Here is a 22,428-nt window from a genome sequence, read left to right as displayed (position 1 = left end):
AGTGGCCCATCTCTGTGTCCCGCTAGGTCCCATTGCGACCCATGTAGTTTGTTTTGCAACCCTGCATAAGCTATCTTTTTACCATTTGTGATGTAGGTGCATTGTGGGGGTTTGTGTGTCACTTTGTTAGAGCCCAATGGGGTTTGAGCTCCCCAGTCGATATTTAAGGGGCTTTTTCTGTCACCATACATCTTTGTGGTTCCACAGTTTCCAAAACCTTATACAAATTAATATGTAGTAGATATAACTGGTAGAACAATGGGCCGGATTCAGATAGAGATACGATGGCGTATCTCCTGATACGCCGTCGTATCTCTGAGTTCCGACGGTCGGATCTATGCGGCTGATTCATAGAATCAGGTTCCGCATAGATCTCCCTAAGATCCGACAGGTGTAAGTGACTTACACCGTCGGATCTTAGGCTGCATTCTCCCGCTGGCCGCTAGGTAGCGTTATGTTTTTTACACGCAAAGAATATGCAAATGAGGATTTCCGCCGATTCAGAAATGAACGCCCGCCCGTCGCTTTTTTTTACGTTGTTTGCGTTCGGCTTTTTCCGGCGGATAGTTACCCCTGCTATATGCGGCGTATCCTATGTTAAGTATGGCCGTCTTTCCCGCGCCGAGTTTTGAATTTTTTACGTCGTTTGCGTAAGTCGGTCGCGAAAACGGATGGACGTAATTTACGTACACGTCGAAACCAATGACGTCCTAGCGACATCATTTGGAGCAATGCACGCTGGGAAATTTAGCCGGCGGCGCATGCACAGTACGATCGGCGCGGAGACGCGCCTGATTTAAATAGTAAACTTCCCCTAGCCGCGGAATTTGAATTCCCCCGGGGGATTTACAATCTGCCGGCGCAACTTTAGAGGCAAGTGCTTTCTGAATACAGCACTTGCCTCAAAAACTTGCGCTGGCGGATCGTAAATAAAATAGATTACGCGGATCTAAAGATCCGCTGATCTATCTGAATCTACCCCAATCTCTTTTATGTCATGTTGGACAATGTCAGAGTAAGGTACAGTTAAAATGAATACCCGACACAATCAAGATCAGCAAAAAAAAGAGGGCATAGGGGAATTATGTCAGGGGGATCTCATTAATGGAATATTCAAGGCCCTATGGCATGGCTAATTATATAATGTCCCAAAGGTACCGAGCCACAGACCAAGAAACCCTAAATGGTCAGACCACACAGCAACTGTAAGTGACATCAGACCCCATCCCGGAAGTGACGTACCAGAGCTCTCAAAGTCGGGGGACTATGTGAAACGCTGAGTTCATGGACCATGGCGGGAAAGAGAGCCTGGCGTAACAAAGTAACAGTTATGTTGTGGGTGATTGATGGACGTTATATTTTACTTGTTTGTGAATATGTTTTTAAATGTGTATTAACAAAATTTGATTGCGTGATGGTATTACACTATCCGAGTCTTCTTTCTTTTTGGTGTGGACCCCTTCGAGGGGAATGGATCCTGGAAAGCCCATTACTACAAGTGGAAGTGACATCTTGTGAGATGTATTTGCCGATCATTTAATAATATGAGAGGCAATGTGATCTGGTGAGTAGGAGTGGATCTTGGGAAGAGGTTGAGCACATTTCACGTGGTGAACTTAAGGAGCTGATTCACAGAAAGTATTAAACACACAGGTCAATTTAAGCTTGGTGTGAAATATCATCTGCACTTGTCATGGGCGCTATTGGATTTTGTATCTTAAATTAACACTTTTTCAGTGTGATTTATAGACTTTTCACAATTAATGTGTATACTGTATATAGAGTATATTTAAAGTGATTGGTGTATCATTTTATTTCACAGCACTGCTTCATATCTATTTCTTTGTTTTTAGTTGTATGTAGATGTGATATATGAGATGGCAATAGATAACTTTTGGTTACACTGACCTATTACATTTTGGCTTATCTTTTTATCTGAGAAAACTGGGCTGTACAAAATGACTAGCTGTGGCACCATTTGTAATTTTGCATTGATGATTTCTGCTGGCCGTGTTTTGGTCACAGCCACAGAGGAATCCTTGATACATTTATAGCCATCTAGAGCAGGGATCCTCAAACTACGGCCCTCCAGCTGTTGTAGAACTACATATCCCATGAGGCATTGTAACACACTGACATTCACAGACATGACTAGGCATGATGGGAATTGTAGTTCCTGAACAACTGGAGGGCCGTAGTTTGAGGACCCATGATCTAGAGTTTCCCTTCTTTGGTTTACTCACCTGCAGAAAATGGTATAAAGGCTTCATTGTTAACAAGGTTTCCCTCCGGGTCCAGAAAATTCTGAGGGTAAAACTCTTCTGGCTTCTTAAAATGCTTCTTGTCTCTTAGGACAGAATACAGCAGTGGAATCACTTGAGTCCCCTGCAAAGAATAGATGAGCAAAACATTTGGAGACGTAAGGAACAGTGTTTTTGATTTGGATCTGTTCGGGCCAAAACTAAAAATGTAATGCATTCTGAAATCACAGATTACCAACTCAGTCCTTCAATCTTTTTATCCAGACATTGCTTTCTCCAAAATGCACAAGTCTGTGACAGAACATTTAGATTTTAACATGATGTCGTGCTGCAGAAATTGACAAATTTTGAAAGCCACATACCAGACAAAACACCCCCACACCAGAACACAGGCCAACCTAAGCATACCTCTGACATAAGCATAGCACCATAATTTCTGCTTAGCCCAAGGTCACAGATAGCTGTTTTAAACAGTTCCTAAATGGACCTGGAAAACCAGAAAGTTGAATACAACCTGTTTGTAAATAGTTGTAAAATAGTCTACTCGAAATACAAATTGGTGAGTTTGGACTGACATGGTCTAAAACCACACTTTCATACATATCCAGCACTAAACTCTGAACATATTTTGTAATTTGTAATGCAATGAAAATAAAATTTTAAAACATGGCTACATAACAGAAGAAGAATCAGTTTGATACCAAGCATGCCTATGTAATAATGTGCAGCCGAATTGGTCACAATGCATTTCCTAAGGACAATGCACATCCATATCATGTTTGCTGTCTTGTGAATACCTGACATTTAGGCTGCATTCACACCTGAGCGTCGGTCGTTCGTTTTTTCCGGCGTTTTTTTTTTGGCGCTTTGTCGCGCGTATTCATGCTTATTTGCGCGTTTGCATACAGCGTCGTCCGACGTTTTCGTACTTCGACGTTTTTTATTTTAGCCAATAGGAAAAATTATCATCTTTTCATCACTTGTTGCTATGTTGGTAGATTTTTTTAATCTTCTGCCTGGGTGAAATGTTCTATTGATTAAAGCGTCGAAACGCCCGTAGCAAACGCTCGTTGTCGCGCTAGTCGCTTGAATCGTGCGTTTCCATTACTTTCTATGGGAAATGGAAATGCTCAAGAAACAACCAGACCGCCCGATGCGTGACAAAAAAGGGTCCGGAACTTGTTTGAGCTTCAGGCGTTCGGCGTCAGGCGTATTGGAGTGGAGATGTGAACCATCTCCATAGGAAATAATGTATTTTTTCCCCTCTAGCGTTTTTGGTCGTCGTGCTTCAGGCGACAATACGCTCAGGTGTGAATGCAGCCTAAGGCCACATACACACGATTGGTTAAACCGATGAGAACGGTCTAACCGATGAGAACGGTCTGATGGATCGTTTTCATCGGTCCAAACCGATCGTGTGTGGGCGCCATTGGTTATTTATCCATCGGTTAAAAAAAAGCCAACTTGTTTTAAATTTAACCGATGGATTCCTAACAGATAGTTAAAAACCGATCGTTAGTAGGCATCAAGTCGACGCATGCTTGGAAGCATTGAACTTTGTTTTTTTCAGCACGTTGTTGTGTTTTACGTCACCACGTTCTGACACGATCGTTTTTTTAACCAATGGTGTGTAGGCACAACTGACCATCAGTCAGCTTCATCGGTTAACCGATGAAAACGGTCCATCAGACCGTTCTCATCGGATGGACGGATCAGGTGTACAGGGCTTTAGTGACTGTCTGCTGACATATAATAAAACCCTTCAACCTCCCTCAACACGCTCCTCAGACCATTTTGATTGATTATGTCATATCTGAAAATACCATCTTCAGGTACCAGAATAGATGGCTGCATCTGCAGTTTGGGGATTTTACTTTTCACCAAAATAATTTCTGAGGACCAGTATCTCTGTCAGAAATTAACTTTTATATGAAATGTACAAGATTCTGCACAAAAAGTCAACTTTGCTAGGTAATTTTTATGTTTTTTTTAAACAGTAAAGTTTTTTATTTAACACTTTAACAACATACAGAGCATTAATAGAAAAGGTATACATCAGTATACATAAGGTGAAAAAGATTAGGTAGAAAAATACAATCAAATGGAATCAAAGCATTTGAGATTGCATAGCTGAGCAAGGGGGGAAAATAGTCAGAGACTATGGGCCTGATTTACTAAGCTATGTGCGCTGCGCTGGTTCATGCATTAATTAGTACTCCGGGTGGAGGCTTAATTCGGCGCATGAACCAGCGTAGCAGCCGGCGCATTGAAACTAATATGTAAAGCCGCGCCGAACTCCCTATAGAAGTCTATGGGAGAAATCAAAAGTGTTCATTTTAAAGGCTAATCTGCAAGTTTTGTCCTAAAAAGTGTTTGGGGACCTCAGTCCTGCCCCAGGGAACATGTATCAATGCTTTTTTTATTTTTTAAAACGGCCGTTTTTTCGGGAGCAGTGAAATTAATAATTCTTAAAGTGAAACAATAAAAGTGAAATATTCCTTTAAATTTCGTACCTAGGGGGGGTGTAATGTCAGCATGTGAAATAGCGCATTTTTCCCGCACTTAGAACTCCCCCTGCACAAAGTGACATTCAGAAAGAAAAAAGTCATTTAAAAATTCACACGCGGCTATAATGAATTGTCGGCTCTGACAATTCTAAAGGGATTCATTCATAAAACAAACAAAAAAATGTGTAGGGGTTCCCCCAAATTAAATTACCAGGCCCTTCAGGTCTGGAATGGATATTAAGGGGAACCCCGCCGTAAAAACCAAAAAAAAAAAAGACGTGCGGTTCCCGGCAAATATCCATTCCAGACCCTTCAGGTCTGGTGTGGATTTTAAGGGGAACTCCACCCCAAATTGAAAAAAAAATGGCGTGGAGTCCCCCTAAAAATCCACACCAGACCCTTATCCGAGCACGTTGACCTGGCCGGCCGCAGAAAAGAGGGGGGGACAGAGTGCGGCCCCCCCTCTCTCCTGAACCGCACCAGGCCACATGCCCTCAACATGGGGAGGATGTCCCCATGTTGATGGGGACAAGGGTCTCATCCCCACAACCCTTGCCCGGTGGTTGTGGGGGTATGCGGGCGGGAGGTTTATCAGAATCTGGAAGACCCCTTTAACAAAGGGGACCCCCAGATCCTGACCCCCCCCTGTGTGAAATGGTAATGGGGTACATTGTACCTCTACCATTTCACCCCAAAAAAATGTCAAAGTGTTAAAAATGACAGTAGCCGGTTTTTGACAAATCTTTTAATAAAATCTTCTTTTCTTCTTTCCTTCGAGTTTCTTCCGCTGCTTCTTTCTTCTCGTCAACATCTTGCCCGACGTGTTCTTCTATCTTCTCCGTCCGTCCTTCCGCCTTCTGGTCCCGCATCTTGCCCGTTGTCTTCTCCGTCCGCCTCCTCGTCCGCATCTTGGGTCTTCTGCGGTCTTCTTCTCGGTCCGCCGCCTTCTCGTCCCCTGCGTTTGAATTTGATTTGGCCGCCGTTTTCCCGCTCCTGGGACCCGCCCCCCTCTGACGCCACAAGTAAACTCCTTAGAAGGTCATGTGCGTCAGAGGGGGGCGGGGTCGCAGAGCGTCACACAGCGGGGGAATTCAATTTCAATCGCGCCGCCCGGAGAAGAAGTTCCCGCCGTGTCACACTCATGTGACCCCGCCCCCCTGACGCCACAAGTAAACTCCTTAGAAGGTCATGTGCGTCAGAGGGGGGCGGGGTCACATGAGTGTACACGGCGGGAACTTCTTCTCCGGGCGGCGCGATTGAAATTGAATTCCCCCGCTGTGTGACGCTCTGCGACCCCGCCCCCCTCTGACGCACATGACCTTCTAAGGAGTTTACTTGTGGCGTCAGAGGGGGGCGGGTCCCAGGAGCGGGAAAACGGCGGCCAAATCAAATTCAAACGCAGGGGACGAGAAGGCGGCGGACCGAGAAGAAGACCGCAGAAGACCCAAGATGCGGACGAGGAGGCGGACGGAGAAGACAACGGGCAAGATGCGGGACCAGAAGGCGGAAGGACGGACGGAGAAGATAGAAGAACACGTCGGGCAAGATGTTGACGAGAAGAAAGAAGCAGCGGAAGAAACTCGAAGGAAAGAAGAAAAGAAGATTTTATTAAAAGATTTGTCAAAAACCGGCTACTGTCATTTTTAACACTTTGACATTTTTTTGGGGTGAAATGGTAGAGGTACAATGTACCCCATTACCATTTCACACAGGGGGGGGGGGCAGGATCTGGGGGTCCCCTTTGTTAAAGGGGTCTTCCAGATTCTGATAAACCTCCCGCCCGCATACCCCCACAACCACCGGGCAAGGGTTGTGGGGATGAGACCCTTGTCCCCATCAACATGGGGACATCCTCCCCATGTTGAGGGCATGTGGCCTGGTGCGGTTCAGGAGAGGGGGGGGGCCGCACTCTGTCCCCCCCTCTTTTCTGCGGCCGGCCAGGTCAACGTGCTCGGATAAGGGTCTGGTGTGGATTTTTAGGGGGACTCCACGCCATTTTTTTTTTCAATTTGGGGTGGAGTTCCCCTTAAAATCCACACCAGACCTGAAGGGTCTGGAATGGATATTTGCCGGGAACCGCACGTCTTTTTTTTTTTTGGTTTTTACGGCGGGGTTCCCCTTAATATCCATTCCAGACCTGAAGGGCCTGGTAATTTAATTTGGAGGGACCCCCTTTTTTTTTTTTTTTTTTTAATGAGCAATGACTCTATTCTTTATAGCCATGAGTACTTTAACCACTTGCCCACCGGGTTAATTCTGGCACTTCTCTCCTTCATGTGAAAATCACAATTTTTTGGCTAGAAAATTAATCAGAACCCCCAAACATTATATATTTTTTTTTAACAGACATCCTAGGGAATAAAATGGCAGTCATTGCAATACTTTTTGTCACACCGTATTTGCGCAGCGGTCTTACAAGCGCACTTTTTTTGGATAAAAATCACTTTTTTTAATTAAAAAATAAGACAACAATACATTTTGCCCAATTTTTTTCTATATTGTGAAAGATAATGTTACGCCGAGTAAAATGATACCCAACATGTCACGCTTAAAAATTGCGCCCGCTCGTGGCATGGCGTCAAACTTTTACCCTTTAAAAAACTTGATAGGCGACGTTTAAAAAATTCTACAGGTTGCATTTTTTGAGTTGCAGAGTAGGTCTAGGGCTAGAATTATTGCTCTCACTCTAACGATCGCGGCGATACCTCACTTGTGTGGTTTGAATATTGTTTTCATATGCGGGCGCTACTCGCGTATGCGTTTGCTTCTGTGCGCGAGCTCGTCGCGACGGGGCGCTTTAAAATTTTTTTTGGGGGTTTTCTTATTTATTTTTATTTAGTTTTATAATGTTTTACACTGAAATAAAAAATTAAAAAAAAAAGGATCAGTTTTCTTCCTATTACAAGGAATGTAAACATCCCTTGTAATAGGACTAGTGTGTGACAGGTCCTCTTTATGGAGAGAGGCGGGGTCAATAAGGCTGGAAAGCATGGTATTGAAAAAAAAAAAAAAAGATCTCATGCTTTCAGCTGCAATCATGTTCGTTCACCACAGTGGTGTAGTGTATAGCACTTTGACCTAGCAGCAAAAGAGTCGTTGGTTCGAATCCCGCCCGTGACAGCATCTGCATGGAGTTTGCATGTTCTCCCTGTGCCTGCGTGGGTTTCCTCCCACAATATAAAAACACGCTGTAAATCGGTTCCGGTCTAAATAAGCCCTAATATGCAGTAGTATATTAAGGTTTGGTTCTGCCCTAGGCCTGACTACATATCTGCACCTCCTAATAGAAAAATGACCCACCCCTTCCTGTCAAGGTCACACCCTGTTTTTGTATAACCCCGCCCAGTAATTTTCAGGGGACCCACACACTAGTTCTGGGGGGGCACTGGATTCCCTTAACCACTTCCATACCAGGCACTTACGCACCTTCCCGCCCAAGCCAATTTTCAGCTTTCAACACTGTCGCACTTTGAATGGCAATTGCGCGGTCATACAACACTGTACCCAAACAAAATTGGCGTCCTTTTTTCCCCACAAATAGAGCTTTCTTTTGTTGTTATTTGATCACCTCTGCGTTTTTTTTTTTGCGCAACAACTAAAAAAAGACTGCAAATTTTGAAACAAAAAAACCTTTTTCTTTTTTTAGGTTAATTTTTTTGTAAATAAGTTTTTCTCTTTCAATTACGGGCACTGATATGGCGGCACTGATGGGCACCGATGAGATGGCACTGATGGACATCGATGAGGTAGTACTGACGGCACAGATGAGGTGGCATTGATTGGCGGCGCTGCTATGCGGCACTGATGGGCACTCATAGGCGGCACTGATGGGCACTCATGGGCGGCACAGATGGGCGGCACTTATGGGTGGCACTGATGGATACTTATGGGCGGCACTTATGGGTGGCACTGATGGATACTTATGGGTGGCACAGGTGGGCACTGATAGGTGGGCACTGTGCATGGATGGGCACTGTGGGGTGGCACTGATTTTCCCAGTCAGTGCCCATTTGTGGGCACTGATTGGCATCTTTTTTCTTATTTTTTAATGCTTTTTGTTTTTTTGTTCTATATTTTTTTTGTTTTTGCACACCCTGGTGGTCCAGGGTGGGCATCCCTGGTGGTCCAGTGTGGTGATCCGAGGGGGGGCTGCGCTGATAAACAATCAGCGCGAACGCCCCCTGTCAGGAGAGCCGCCGATCGGCTCTCCTATACTCGCGTCTGTAAGACGCGAGTGAGGAAGAGCCATCGATGGCTCTTCCTGTTTACATCGTGATCAGCCGTGATTGGACACGGCTGATCACGTGGTAAAGAGTCTCCGTCTCCGTGAGAGACTCTTTACCGAGATCGGAGATGCAGGGTGTCAGACTGACACCCCGCATCACCGATCGCCGCGCTGCGTGCCCCCACAGGCGCGTGCGGCATGAAATCCTGCAGGACGTCCTGTCAGGATTGTGTAACCACTTCCCGGACGTAAATCGGCCATAGGCTGGGCGGGAAGTGGTTAATTTGCATAGTTTTTCTCTCACGTCCTGTTTGGCTATGGGGCAGGAAGTGAAGGCAAATCTCCCCAATTGGACACAGATAATACAAAATAAACTGACAGGGCCTATAACCCTCCCTCACTCTATCCAAAATGAAAGAAAATAAAACTTGTTGATTATAGTTCTTGTCAGGGGCGGACTGACCATTGAGTCACTCGGGCACTGCCCGAGGGCCCCATGCCACTAGGGGGCCCCATCCGGGTTGCCAGGCTCAGTAAAACCAGGGACAGTATGTAAAAATCTGTGTTTTTTTTAGATCTGTCCCTGATATGTCCGAAAATGACATGCTTTTAATGTGAATATCCCAAGATTTTATCTGCCCGCCTCTGCACTACCTCCTGGCGTGGTGGTCATCTGTAAGCCAGAGGGGCCCCATAATCTTCTATTGCCCAGGGGCCCCATGAGTTGTCAGTCCGCCCCTGGTTCTAGTTTAAGCACAAATTTCATAGAGTTTTATTGAGAGCCCTAAGAAAATATAACCATGCCAATAGGCCAGGATAGAGCGTTGCTAATATGTAGGAATGTGTGTGTTAGAGCACCCCACCCAATGTTAACTAAAAAATTATTAATTTGCAAATAAGTATTATATGCTCATTTTTTTGGGGATGTCTGCACCCCTGATAGTGACAACATTTGTGAGGTGTCTTCACCCTTTCTAATTCATTCACTTCCTGTCACATAGCCAAACAGGAAGTGAGGGTAAAACCTTACTAATATATTTTCTTGTGGACACAGAGATCAATCTAAATAGTTTCCCATTATGTAAATTGCACTCTAGCATTTTGCTGTGTACACCCCAAATTATTAGGGATCTTGGACTTTGGGGTCCATTTACTAAAGGCAAATCCACTCCTACAAGTGCAAAGCAAGGAAGAAAACAAAACAACTTTGCTTCTACAGGATTGGATGTTAAAACCATCAGTGCTTCCTCTCTGATTTTCAGCAACTATGCTTGTACTGCAGAGTGGCTTTGCCTTTACTAAACCCCAAACTAAATAATCATTTGGGGCAGGGATCCTCAAACTACGGCCCTCCAGCTGTTGTAGAACTACACATCCCATGAGGCCTTGTAATGCACTGACATTCACAGACATGACTAGGCATGATGGGAATTGTAGTTCCTGAACAACTGGAGGGCCGTAGTTTGAAGACCCATGATTTGGGGTGTACACAGCAGTGCTGGAGTGCAATTTGCTTAATGGGGACACTAGTTAGATTGACCGGTGTCCCCAAGAAATGACACTGGTAGGGTTTTAACCTCACTTCCTGTTCAGCTGTGTGACAGGAAGTGAAGCCAATTTTAAGAAAAGGGACACAAAGCTCAACACAAAAATAAAAAAACACAAAGCAGGGGTTCTAACACTCACTTGGCTTCCCTCAAACACCCACAATTTGAATAGGATTGCCTTGCGCTAGATTTAAGCACAGTGCTGTAAATCAGCACGTCAAGCCTGTCCACCAATAGCAAACCCCCCCCCCCACAGGCCATGTTTGCAGGTTTTCCTTCATCTTGCACATGTGCTTTAAAATAGTCTGGACAGCAATTCTTGATAAGAGAAATCCCCAAAACATGTCCTGTCGGGGGTACTTGAGGGCTGAGGACCACTGCAGAATAAATAAAATACTTACCAGTTTTTGTCTTTAAAGTCAGGGAGAATAAACATGGCAAACATTTCATGATTACACACCAGGAAAGAAGCTTAGACAAAAATCACACATAATTTGTTAGGCCCAAACCTAGTTCAGCTGCAGCTGTCAACATATGTAGCATGAAAAAGTAACAAAAGACAAACTTAACAATTTTAAAGTAATTTTTATTGGTCAACAAAACAAGGAAAGCAAAAAAAGACAAACAAACAAACACAAACAAAAATACATTTCAAAATTCTAATTAACCATAGCTTTACACATTTTTCATAAAATAAGGCCACATAGACAAATACATCAAAGTGAACATCATTTAAAAATAAACCAAAACCATTGGCAAAATAAAACAAAACCCATGCAACAAACCACATTTGTGTTTAGCAACAGCATTTCTGCCAGCCTGCCCCTTCTGAGGGCAGCTGAGGACTGATCGATCCAAGCTTTTTATAACAGTGCTAGTAATGAAGCAATTGGAATCACATGAACAAATTGCAGTCTCTAGTTTGGGTGAGCTTGTAATTGGGCACACCTGCAATTAATCCAAACCACACTCTATGAGCATCCAATGAGTGTTTTTCACCTTTTAAAAAGAAAGGATAATTTTTTTCTAAGTGTTTGAGCATGCTCAGTTCATCACACATGTAGGAACCAAGCTGCAATGGAATGAGAGCTTTTTTTTTTTTGTTTCCCCTGATCTGATGCTTTCCAGCCTGAAGGGGAGGTGTTAAAGACAGAAGTAAACACGCACATTTAAAAATCTATTTGTGTGAAAAAAAAGGTTGCCAATTTTGTTTGGGAGCCACGTCGCACGACTGCGCAATTGTCAGTTAAAGCGACGCCGTGCCGAATCACAAAAACTTGCCCGGTCATTGACCAGAAATATGGTCCGGGCTCAAGTGGTTAAAAATTAACAAAACACAAAAGTGAGCCCAATTTTTGGGGATAATGTGAAAGATGATGTTACACTGAGTAAATAGATACCTTACATGTCACGCTTTACTATTGGAAACACTCCTGCAATGGGGCCAAAATGAATTCCGTGAATATCCCCATAGGCGACCTTTTTCTTTTTTTTCCAGGTTACCAGTTTATAGTTACAAAGAAGGTCTAGTGGTAAAAGTATTGCTCTCGCTCTAACGCACGCGTCAATACCTCACATGTGTGGTTTGAACGATGTTTATATATGTGGGCGGGACTTGCGTAAGTCCCGCCCACATATGTAAAAATTATTTTTACTTTTTGCTATAATAAATATCCCCAAAAATATATATTGAAAAAACTAAAAAACCCCTCAGTTTAGGCCGATACGTATTCTACATCTTTTTGGTTCCAAAAAATCGCAAATAGCGTTTAGTGTTTGGTTTTTGCAAAAGTTATAGCGTCTACAAATTTTTTTTTTTTGTTGTTTTAACTAGTTATTGGGGCGATCAGCGATTTTTATCGGTACTGCGACATTATGGCGGACACATCGAACAGTTTTTTGGAACCATTGGCATTTTTCTAGCGATCAGTGCTGTAAAAAATGCATTGCTTACTCAAAAAATGCCACTGGCAGGGAAGGGGTTAACACTAGGTGCGAGGGAGGGGTTAAATATGTTCCCTGGGTGTGTTCTAACTGTAGGGGGGGGGGGGGACTGACATGTGTAAATGACAGATCGCTGTTCATGAAGGGGAACTCCAGACCCCCGAAAAAAAAATAAGGTGGGTTCCCTCCAGGTGCATACCAGGCTCTTAGGCTTGGTCTGGAACATAAGGGGTTAAACCCGCGCAAAAAAAATAGCGTGGGGTCCCCCCCAAGATCCAAACCAAGCCATTATCCCAGGCACGCAGTCTGGTCAGACAGGAATGGGGGTGGGGACGAGCGAGCGCCCCCCTCCCTCCTGAGCCATACCAGACCACATGCCCTCAACATGGGGGAGTGTGTGCTGTGGGGGAGGGGGGCACTGCCCCCCCAACCCAAAGCACTCTTGTCCCCATGTCGATAGGGACAAGAGCCTCTTCCCGACAACCCTGGCCGTTGGTTGTCGGGGTATGCGGGCGGAGGGCTTATCAGAATCTGAGAGACCCCTTTAATAAAGGGGTCCCCAGATTCCGGCCCCCCACCCTATGTGAATGAGTATGGGGGTACATTGTACCCCTACCCATTCACCTGGGGAAAAAAATGGAAAAAAATAATACACCACACATGAATAAATTAATTTATTAGTCAGCCGGGGGTCTTCTGCCGGGGCCCCCCACCACCACCCCATTAGGCCCCGGGCTTCGCCATCTTCTGCCGGAACCCCCTTCACCAGTGAGGCTCCTGCCTTTGGGGGAGGGTCCCGGGCTACTACGACGGTTTCTGCGGGGGGGGGTGCACTGGCACCCCACCCCCGTCTTCAGCGACGTAATTCACCGGGACCCCCTTCACCAGGGAGGCTCCTGCCTTTGGGGGAGGGTCCCGGGCTTCCACGACGGTTTCTGCGGGGGGGGGGGTGCACTGGCACCCCACCCCCGTCTTCAGCGACGTAATTCACCGGGACCCCCTTCACCAGGGAGGCTCCTGCCTTTGGGGGAGGGTCCCGGGCTTCCACGACGGTTTCTGCGGGGGGGGGGGGTGCACTGGCACCCCACCCCCGTCTTCAGCGACTTAATTCACCGGGACCCCCCTTCACCAGGGAGGCTCCTGCCTTTGGGGGAGGGTCCCGGGCTTCCACGACGGTTTCTGCGGGGGGGGTGCACTGGCACCCCACCCCCGTCTTCAGCGACGTAATTCACCGGGACCCCCTTCACCAGGGAGGCTCCTGCCTTTGGGGGAGGGTCCCGGGCTTCCACGACGGTTTCTGCGGGGGGGGGTGCACTGGCACCCCACCCCCGTCTTCAGCGACGTAATTCACCGGGACCCCCTTCACCAGGGAGGCTCCTGCCTTTGGGGGAGGGTCCCGGGCTTGTACGGTGTCTTCCGCCGGAGGGCGCCACTCTCCGGGCTTCTGCGATGCCTTCCGCTTCTGCCTGTCTCCTCCGCGGAGCACAGGGCTTGTCTCCGCTGTCTTCTCCCTTCTCTTCCATTCGATGTTGACACGACGAGGTCCGGCGCTGGAATGCCGTCTGAGCAGTGGGCATGGACTTATATAGGGCAATGCCACCATGTGACCTCAACCCATGTGACATCACATTCCCATCATGCCCAGGGAATGTGATGTCACATGGGTTGAGGTCACATGGTGGCATTGCCCTATATAAGTCCATGCCCGCCGCTGACACGGCATGTCAGCGCGGAACCTCGTCGTGTCAACATCCAATGGAAGAGAAGGGAGAGGACAGCGCAGACAAGCCCTGTGCTCCCGGAGGAGACAGGCAGAAGAAGGAAGAGAGAAGAAAGAAGACGGAAGAAAGCCCTGGCTCCGCGGGGGAGCCAGGCAGAAGAGGGAGCAGAGAAAAGACCGGGGAGTTGGCGCACCCCCGGCAGAAGACCAGGAAGACCGGAACCCTGGCGGAAGGCACCGGAAAGACCGGGGGATAGGCGCCACCCCCCGGCAGAAGACCCCGAAGTCCGGATGCCCCTCCCTAATGAAAAAGAGCTTAAATGGGGTGGGGGCATCCGGCGGAAGGCTCCGGAGAGGACCGAGGGATGGCGCCCTCCCCCGGCAGAAATCACCGAAGCCCAGGCTCCCGGCAGAAGATCGGGAGAGAAGAAACCCCCCCTTCTAAGAGAGCTAAAGAAGAAAGGGGGGGCTCCGGAGCTGATTAATAAAATATTTTATTGTGTGTGGTGTTTTATTTTACTTTACATTTCCCCCATGTGAATGGGTAGAGGTACGATGTACCCCATACTCATTCACATAGGGTGGGGGTCCGGCATCTGGGGGCCCCCTTATTAAAGGGAGCTCGCAGATTCCGATTAGCCCCGCCCGCATACCCCGACAACCAATGGCAAGGGTTGTCGGGAAGAGGCTCTTGTCCCTATCGACATGGGGGCAAGAGTGCTGTGGGGTGGGGGGGCAGTGCCCCCCTCCCCCACAGCACACACTCCCCCATGTTGAGGGCATGCGGTCTGGTACGGCTCAGGAGGGGGGGGGGCGCTCGCTCGTCCCCGCCCCCATTCCTGTCCGGGCCAGACTGCATGCTTGGGATGAGGGCTTGGTTTGGATCTGGGGGGGACCCCCGCGCCGAATCGGCGCGGGTTTAACCCCTCACGTTCCGGACCAAGCCTAAGAGCCTAATGTAGCCCTGGAGGGGGACCCGCGCCGATTTCAAGTTTGAAATTTGGCGCGGAGTTCCCCTTCAGGGCTGAAAACAGCTCGGAGATTCCCGTGCGCCGCGTCACGCAGCGCATTCACGGGTACGCCGCTTGGTATTTACCAAGATTTTCACGGCGTACTGACAAGGCGCACGGGAATCCCTGACTTTTCTCTCTGCGCATGCCCAGTATGCAAATGAACCTCCCGAGGTTCAGGCGCACTGTGCAAGCGTACGGGGATCTGTTTTCAAAAAACACTTTCCCTTTCAATTCGGCCCGCCAAACACTTCAAAACACATGTCACTCCACTTCCCCTGCATCCCCCCACCTCCCCCCCTAATAAACTCCCGCCCAAACCCCCGCAATTTACAGTTTAATGTGCCGTGCGCCAGGTCTGTACTGGTGCACAATGCACCCTCTCCTGGGCGCACGGAGCACATTAGTAACTAGGGAAATACACTGCACTAGCAGCGTATTTCTTTAGTAAATGGCAAAACGGCTGCTACTCCTGCTTTTACTCCATGAGTCATGGAGTAAAGGCTTGGTAAATCAGCCCCTATAGGCCAAATCCACAAAGATCCGGCGTAACGTAAATTTTTCCATTTAAGTTACACTGCCTTAAAATTTCTACCTAAGTGCCCGATCCACAAAGCACTTACCTAGAAATTTTGGGCTGTGTAACTTAAATTCCGCCGGCGCAAGGCGTTCCTATTTTCATGGGGGCGATTCCCATTTAAATTAGGCGCGCTCCCGCGCCGGCCGTACTGTGCATGCTCGTGACGTAATTTTCCCGATGTGCATAGCGTGAAATTACGTTACGCCGAGCTTTGTGGATTGCGACGGGTCAATAAAGTTGCGTCAGGAAAAAAAAAAGATACGGCGCGAAAAAAAAAATTAAAAATTAAAAAAAAATCGCGTCGCTGGACAGAAAGGTCTGTTTTTACAAGGTGTAAACAGTTTACACCTTGTAAAAGCAGCCCTAATTTGCGTTTGCAAACTAAAACTTACGGAGAAAAAACGAAGCTGAAAAGCTTCGTGGATCTCCGTAAGTGCTAATTTGCATACCCGAGGCGGCATTTCGACACGAAATGCCCCCAGCGGCGGATGCGGTACTGCATCCTAAGATCCGGCAGTGTAAGTCCCTTACACATGCCGGATCTTCTGCCTAACAATGGAAAACTGATTCTGTGGATCAGTTCCATAGTTAGGAACAGGGATACGACGGCGTAACAGCAGTTACGCCGTCGTATCCCTTTTGTGGATTTGGCCCAATATGAGCAGCCACCCCACAGCAGTAACCCTTCCCAGCCCCAAGGGGGGGAGAGCAGGAGAGGAATGTGATGGTGGGGGGGGGGATTGGGGAGGGAAAGCAGGTAGGGGGAGGGAGAGGAGGGGGGGAAGGTCCAGGGCCACCCTACCCAACCAACCAATCACAGTACCCAGGAAGGCTGAGGTCACGTGGGTCTCAGCCGCAGAGTGTCAACCCAGCTCAACCAGATTTTGGCAAATTTTGCTGGACAGTTCCTGCTCTCATACGTGATCCTGTACAGTGGCAACACCTTACCAGTCGCAGGCTGCCAAAAGGATTTAGTAGGAAGTTCCGGCCCCCTCCAATGGAGCAAAATTTCCCTCCTAGCATAGAATAAGGTGAAGGTGATGCATAGTTTAACAAATCTATCTCCCTCAACGTCACCCAAATAGCTAAGCAAGAACAATCGAGGATCCATTGGTATCGCCACTCCACATAGGCCAGAGAGGGTCTCCACCACCTCCTGCCAGTGGGTGCGCAATCTGGAACAGGACCAGACCATGTGAAAGAATGATCCCAGCTCAGTAGAGCACCGTGTGCACAATGGACACCTGGAGGGATATATCCTAGCCAACCTCTGCGGGGTGTAGTAAGCTCTGTGAAGGAACTTTAGCTGGATAAAATGGTCCCTAGAAGCAATCATGGAGGGGACAAAGAAGGAGACACATTCCTCCCACACCTTCTCATCAAGATCAGGGATGTCGGTGCTCTGTTCACTGACATTACCGACACTATAGAATGTACTGTGAACGGAGCTTGATTCTCTTAAAATTTGTAGTGGTGGCTACGTTTTTATGTGTGTAAATGTAAAGGTTTAAAGCGGTTGTAAACCCTTGAAAAAAAAAACACCTGCAAGACAAAGCCATAATGAAATAGTATGACTAGCATACTAGCTCATTATGCATTACTTACCTTAGAATCAAAGCCCCCGAAGCCGTCCTTGTCCCCCCTCCTGCCTCAGGCATCTCTTCACAGACACACGGAAGGTTACTTCCAGGTATCGCCGCTCCAGCGCTGTTATTGGCTGGAGCGGCGATGACGTCACTCCCGCGCATGCGCGCGGGAGCCGGCAAATAAGGCATTACCGTTTTCATGAATGGGCTTTTACTGCGCCTGCGCCGTTGTCTATGGCGCGCATGCGCCATAGACAACGGTGTACACCTATTGGCAAATATCTCCTAAGCCGTGTAGGTTTAGGAGATATTGCAAACACATACAGGTAAGCTTTAATCTAGGGTTACCTGTAGGCGTTACTTCCGGGTGGGGGTTTACAACCACTATAAAAGAGGAGATAACCGATTTCAGTGAAGATCACTCTCAGTCTGTTGCTGCTTGGATTGTTGTCTCATGAGCTATTAAACCTCTGCACAGGGTGAGGCTTAGCACTCATTTGCCATATTGTGATGGCAGTATCTGAGACAGCCACTGACTCATTGTGGAAGCAGCAATAAGATCTTAGTCTCCTGCATCAACACCCATCCTTTTGTGGGTAATCTGGAGATCTGGGAAACATTTTTTCTCACCTGAAATGCAAGAGATCTATTTCCAGGTACATCCACTATAGACTCCTAGCTGTCTCTCACAAAGAAGTAGAAAGGTATAGGATGGCCTTGGAGACTCTTAGGAGAAGCTCCCCATGGTGTAAGGAGGGAACACCCTAATGCCGCGTACACACGATCGGTCAAACCGATGAGAACGGTCTGATGGACCGTTTTCATCTGACCAAACCGATCGTGTGTGGGCCCCATCAGTTAATTATCCATAGGTTAAAAAAAAGCAATCTTGTTTTAAATTTAACCGATGGATACCTAACCCAGGGCTGTCTTAATGAGAGGGCATTATGGGGGGCCCCTGCACTTCCCTTAAAGCAGCAAAATTGGGGCACTGAGAGTGATGGTTACACAGGGGAGGCAGTCTGCCTCCTACCTACTTGATGTCTGTTTACCTGCACTGTCATTATTGTAGGGGCCCCACAGCATTACTAGTGTTCCCCTGCCACCCAGGTGATGAGTCGCCCAGCCCAGGACAGGTTATCATACCCTGGATACGTTTACCCTGTATTCTGGAGCCCTTTAACAGCATATATGCGTTGCCATGGGTCAGGGACCCCAGTGTGGTTCCTTGTATGTCTGGGGCCATTTATGTTCCGCCACTATGGGAGCTGCGATGCGCTCTGTGCGCCACCTCCTTGTCATCCTTTCTTCCGCCCCCTTTCTGGGCAGACGGGGGTGTACGGGTTTGCGCACACAGTGCACCGGCGCCACGCATCCCGCCCAGCGTGCGGCGTCATTCTGACGTGACAACGCCGAGCGTAAGGTTTTCCACCTTGGCCGGCCTAACTAGTGTATGGGGATGTCCACCTTGGGCGGGTATTCGCCTACGTTAGCACTCCTCCCACCTAGTGCCGAGCCAGCGTGGCGCTGGTGATCGTCAGCATGCACCTGTGCAGGGCGTTTAAATCGAGGCCCTCCCTAGACACAGACCTGCTTGCCATAGTTTGAGACACTACGCCAGATCAGCTCTCCCTAGTCTGCCCCCCTGTATCCTGGGGTTCTCAGCACGTCAGCTAAAAAGGTTTTTTCCTTATTCATTTTTTTGGGGATCTGGCTGAAACACAATCTGTATTTATGGCATTTTATTATCTTCTAGAATTCCTTTGGTTGTCACCATCGGGCTATCATTGTGTGTCACCACACATGCTATTAACATCAGTTTCTGTGTTGTCGGGGGTTTCCTCGGCGCACCCTGCTGGTGGGCGACTGGACATTACCTCAACTCCCATGGCGGACATTCTCCTTGGCCTCAGCTCCATACTCATCACATTCACTCCTTGCATCCTATGTAAGTACTAAGATAGACTTTTATGATTTTTTTACAACTTTTTACATCCCTTCTTGGTTTGATCATCAATTAGATTTAGTAATTATACCCTACATTGCTTATCTTTTAGATATCCCAAGCATCAGCCCCTAATGAGTGTCATCGACACGAAATGCGTCGGGCACTAGAGATGTGAATATATGTCCTCACCGTAGTATTCTACTTGATGAATCTTATTTTCACTTGTAATGGATTTACCCGTTACCACAATCTTCACCTTCTTCGCCATGCTGCTAATGTGATATCTATACATAATTTAACTCATGGAATGTACTCATCGATCTATACAGACCACTAGGTGGTACCCTCATTGCCGTTTTTGCACATGCACATAATACTGTGTTAGCAATATGAAATGACTTATACCTGTAATGTTGTTTCTTCTATGTGTGTTCTGTTTTTGAGACATGTTATGCAATTTTATGATTAATAAATATGTACTCCCATTTTAACCCACACCATGTCTACAGCCTCATTCAAAGTCCCAAATTTCCTTTTTACATATTCTGTACCAGGGATGGAGGTGCACTATATGTGTGCCTCATTTAAAGTCCCAAATCCCCCCTTCTTTTTTTATATTCGGGGGAGGGCTTTTTTTTGGGAAATGTGGTAAACACGTGGACTTGGAAGGGCCTAGAGCTTACTTCCCCTCACTTTGTTTTGTAACATACAAGCAACACTTGACTCTAGTATTGAAGTTGTTTGAATTGGTAACAAATGCATTTTATAATTTATATTTTAGTAATGAATGAAAGGTAAAATGTAACACTTACTTTGGGTATAAAGAATCCTTTGAAAGTCACATCCCGAGTAGTGGCATGCGGAACATTTGTTGGCACGATATTGGCAAACCTTTGGATTTCATGGATAACAGCATCAGTATATGGCATTTGTTTTCGATGTATCAGTTGAGGCTCTCCGGAACCGATGACTTTTTCAATTTCCTTCTGAACATTTTCTGGCATTGAAGGAAAGGCATACTGGCTTATTTAAAGGACTTTCTGTTTTCTCCTAAGATTTATCAAGTCATTCCCAATCCTCTTGTTTGTTAAAAGATAAGATAGCTATTTCAGGAACATTTTGGTGGACAGGTAATTATTGATAAATGGATTTCTCTGTCTACCTGTCCAGATAAAAAATGGAAGCTGTCCCTTCTGATTTGTGTTTAAAAGTGTTAGCTCTAGAGTTATCAGCAATGACACTATTGTTCCATATTCATGTTAAGGTAGCATTCCTCATGGACAAATGATCTTTAAACCAGTTGTATGGTCTAAGCCAGCCCTCAAAATTTCCACTCGCCTACTAGCATTTGGCGAGTGGATTTAAGCTGGGGGCGAGTGATGACAGGGCTGCATGACCAATCTTCCTCCAATCTGTGCCTACACTTAGAGTCTCGATGAGATTGGCGGCCGAAGAGGAAAGGTACATGCTCGGGAAAAGTAGTCTGGTTAGCCGCGCACAGGCAGAGCAGTACACAGGTGCTCTCCTTACAATTCTCATTAAGCCATGGGACCTAACAGTATGACCTCTCTGAGCCTGCCCCCCTCCCCCGGGCCCCGACCAATGTAGCTGGAGAGCAGAAAGTAATGAGTGAGGTGGAGGATTGCAAAAATTACCACTCCGGTGCAGCGCTCACTGAAAGTTGCCCTGACATGAGAGCGGCAGCCTTCTAGTTTGTGCAGTTTTCTTCTCCTTGTGCTCTATGTAGGTGTCCAACAGTTTAGCCTGAGCACTGTGAACAGACTGGTCTCAATGTGTGCTGTGCGCTGTCAGTGTGCGCTGTGCTATGGTGTCAATGGCTGTGCAGTTGTGTGGATCTCAGCGCTGGATTGTACTCCCTCCCGCTGTGCTGCAGCTCCTCTCCTCTCTGCCAGCCTGAATAAAAGGGGGAAGTGGGGACATGCAAGCGTGGAGCCGCACACACAGGCTCCTGATGATGAGATGAATGGGAGAGAGAGAGAGAGAGAGAGAGAGGATGGATGGGAGTTGCAGAGGAGACAGCAAGAGAATGGGGAAGAGACCCAGTTCTAGTAGTTTTGTAACTTGATTCTGCATAAAACATTGTCATTCCATAAGATAATCTACGAGGGCGTGTTTACGGGTGCAATTAGGCGCAGGGCAGTGTATGAATTAGGTGGAGTAACTGGTGGCGAGTAACTCTTGAGGCCTGGCTAGTAGCTCAGGACTTGAAATTTTGAGCCCTGGTCTAAGCAGTTATTAGGGAGTTGTCACATAAATGGGAAGATTGAGGTGAATGGATAATACCAAAGAAAACAACACACAACTTAAAGCGGGAGTTCACCCAATTATATATTTTTTTATCTTTTCCCCTTAGATGGATGCTCGTATTGTCTAGGGGAATCGGCTAGTTGTTTTAAAATATGATCCGTACTTACCGTTTTCGAGATGCATCTTCTCCGTCGCTTCCGGGTATGGGTCTTCGGGAGCGGGCGTTCCTTCTTGATTGACAGTCTTCCGAGAGGCTTCCGACGGTCGCATCCATCGCGTCACTAGTAGCCGAAAGAAGCTGAACGTCGGTGCGGCTCTATACTGCGCCTGCGCACCGACGTTCGGCTTCTTTCGGAAAATCGTGACGCGATGGATGCGACCGTCGGAAGCCTCTCGGAAGACTGTCAATCAAAATAGGAACGCCCAGTCCCGCAGCCCATACCCGGAAGCGGCGGAGAAGATGCATCTCGTAAACGGTAAGTACGGATCATATTTTAAAACAACTAGCCGATTCCCCTAGACAAAATGAGCATCCATCTAGGGGGAAATAGTGTCATGTGCGGGTGAACCTCCGCTTTAAATGACTTACTTTGTATTTCTGGATATTTCATCATCAGCAGGAGGCCCCATCGGAGGGTGGTGGAGGTTGTCTCCATTCCAGCACCAAACAAATCCGTCACCAGCATTGTCAGATTTGTATCATTGAAATATAACTCTGGATTTGGCTTTTCCTGAAATTCAAACAATTCAGAGTATATCATACTTGAGTTAGTTCTAATATCTAGGGTGGTATTTCTATTACTAGGACATGTGATTTCCAAGTTTTACCCCT

General features: G+C 47.0%; 1 protein-coding gene across 1 annotated transcript in view; it reads right to left on the bottom strand.

Annotated features, from left to right (window-relative positions):
- Nucleotides 1-22,428, bottom strand: part of LOC120936228 (cytochrome P450 2K4-like) — a 59,187-nt gene that overhangs the window by 451 nt on the left and 36,308 nt on the right. Inside the window, exons 7-9 of the mRNA XM_040348428.1 lie at nt 22,186-22,327; nt 20,141-20,325; nt 2,244-2,385 (exon numbers count right to left, since the gene is read on the bottom strand). Coding sequence (XP_040204362.1) covers nt 2,244-2,385; nt 20,141-20,325; nt 22,186-22,327 — 469 coding nt within the window. The remainder of the gene's footprint in view (nt 1-2,243; nt 2,386-20,140; nt 20,326-22,185; nt 22,328-22,428) is intronic.

This window comes from Rana temporaria, chromosome 4 (genome assembly GCF_905171775.1).
Source record: "Rana temporaria chromosome 4, aRanTem1.1, whole genome shotgun sequence".
NCBI lineage: Eukaryota > Metazoa > Chordata > Amphibia > Anura > Ranidae > Rana > Rana temporaria.
This window is presented reverse-complemented; position numbering and strand designations above follow the sequence as displayed.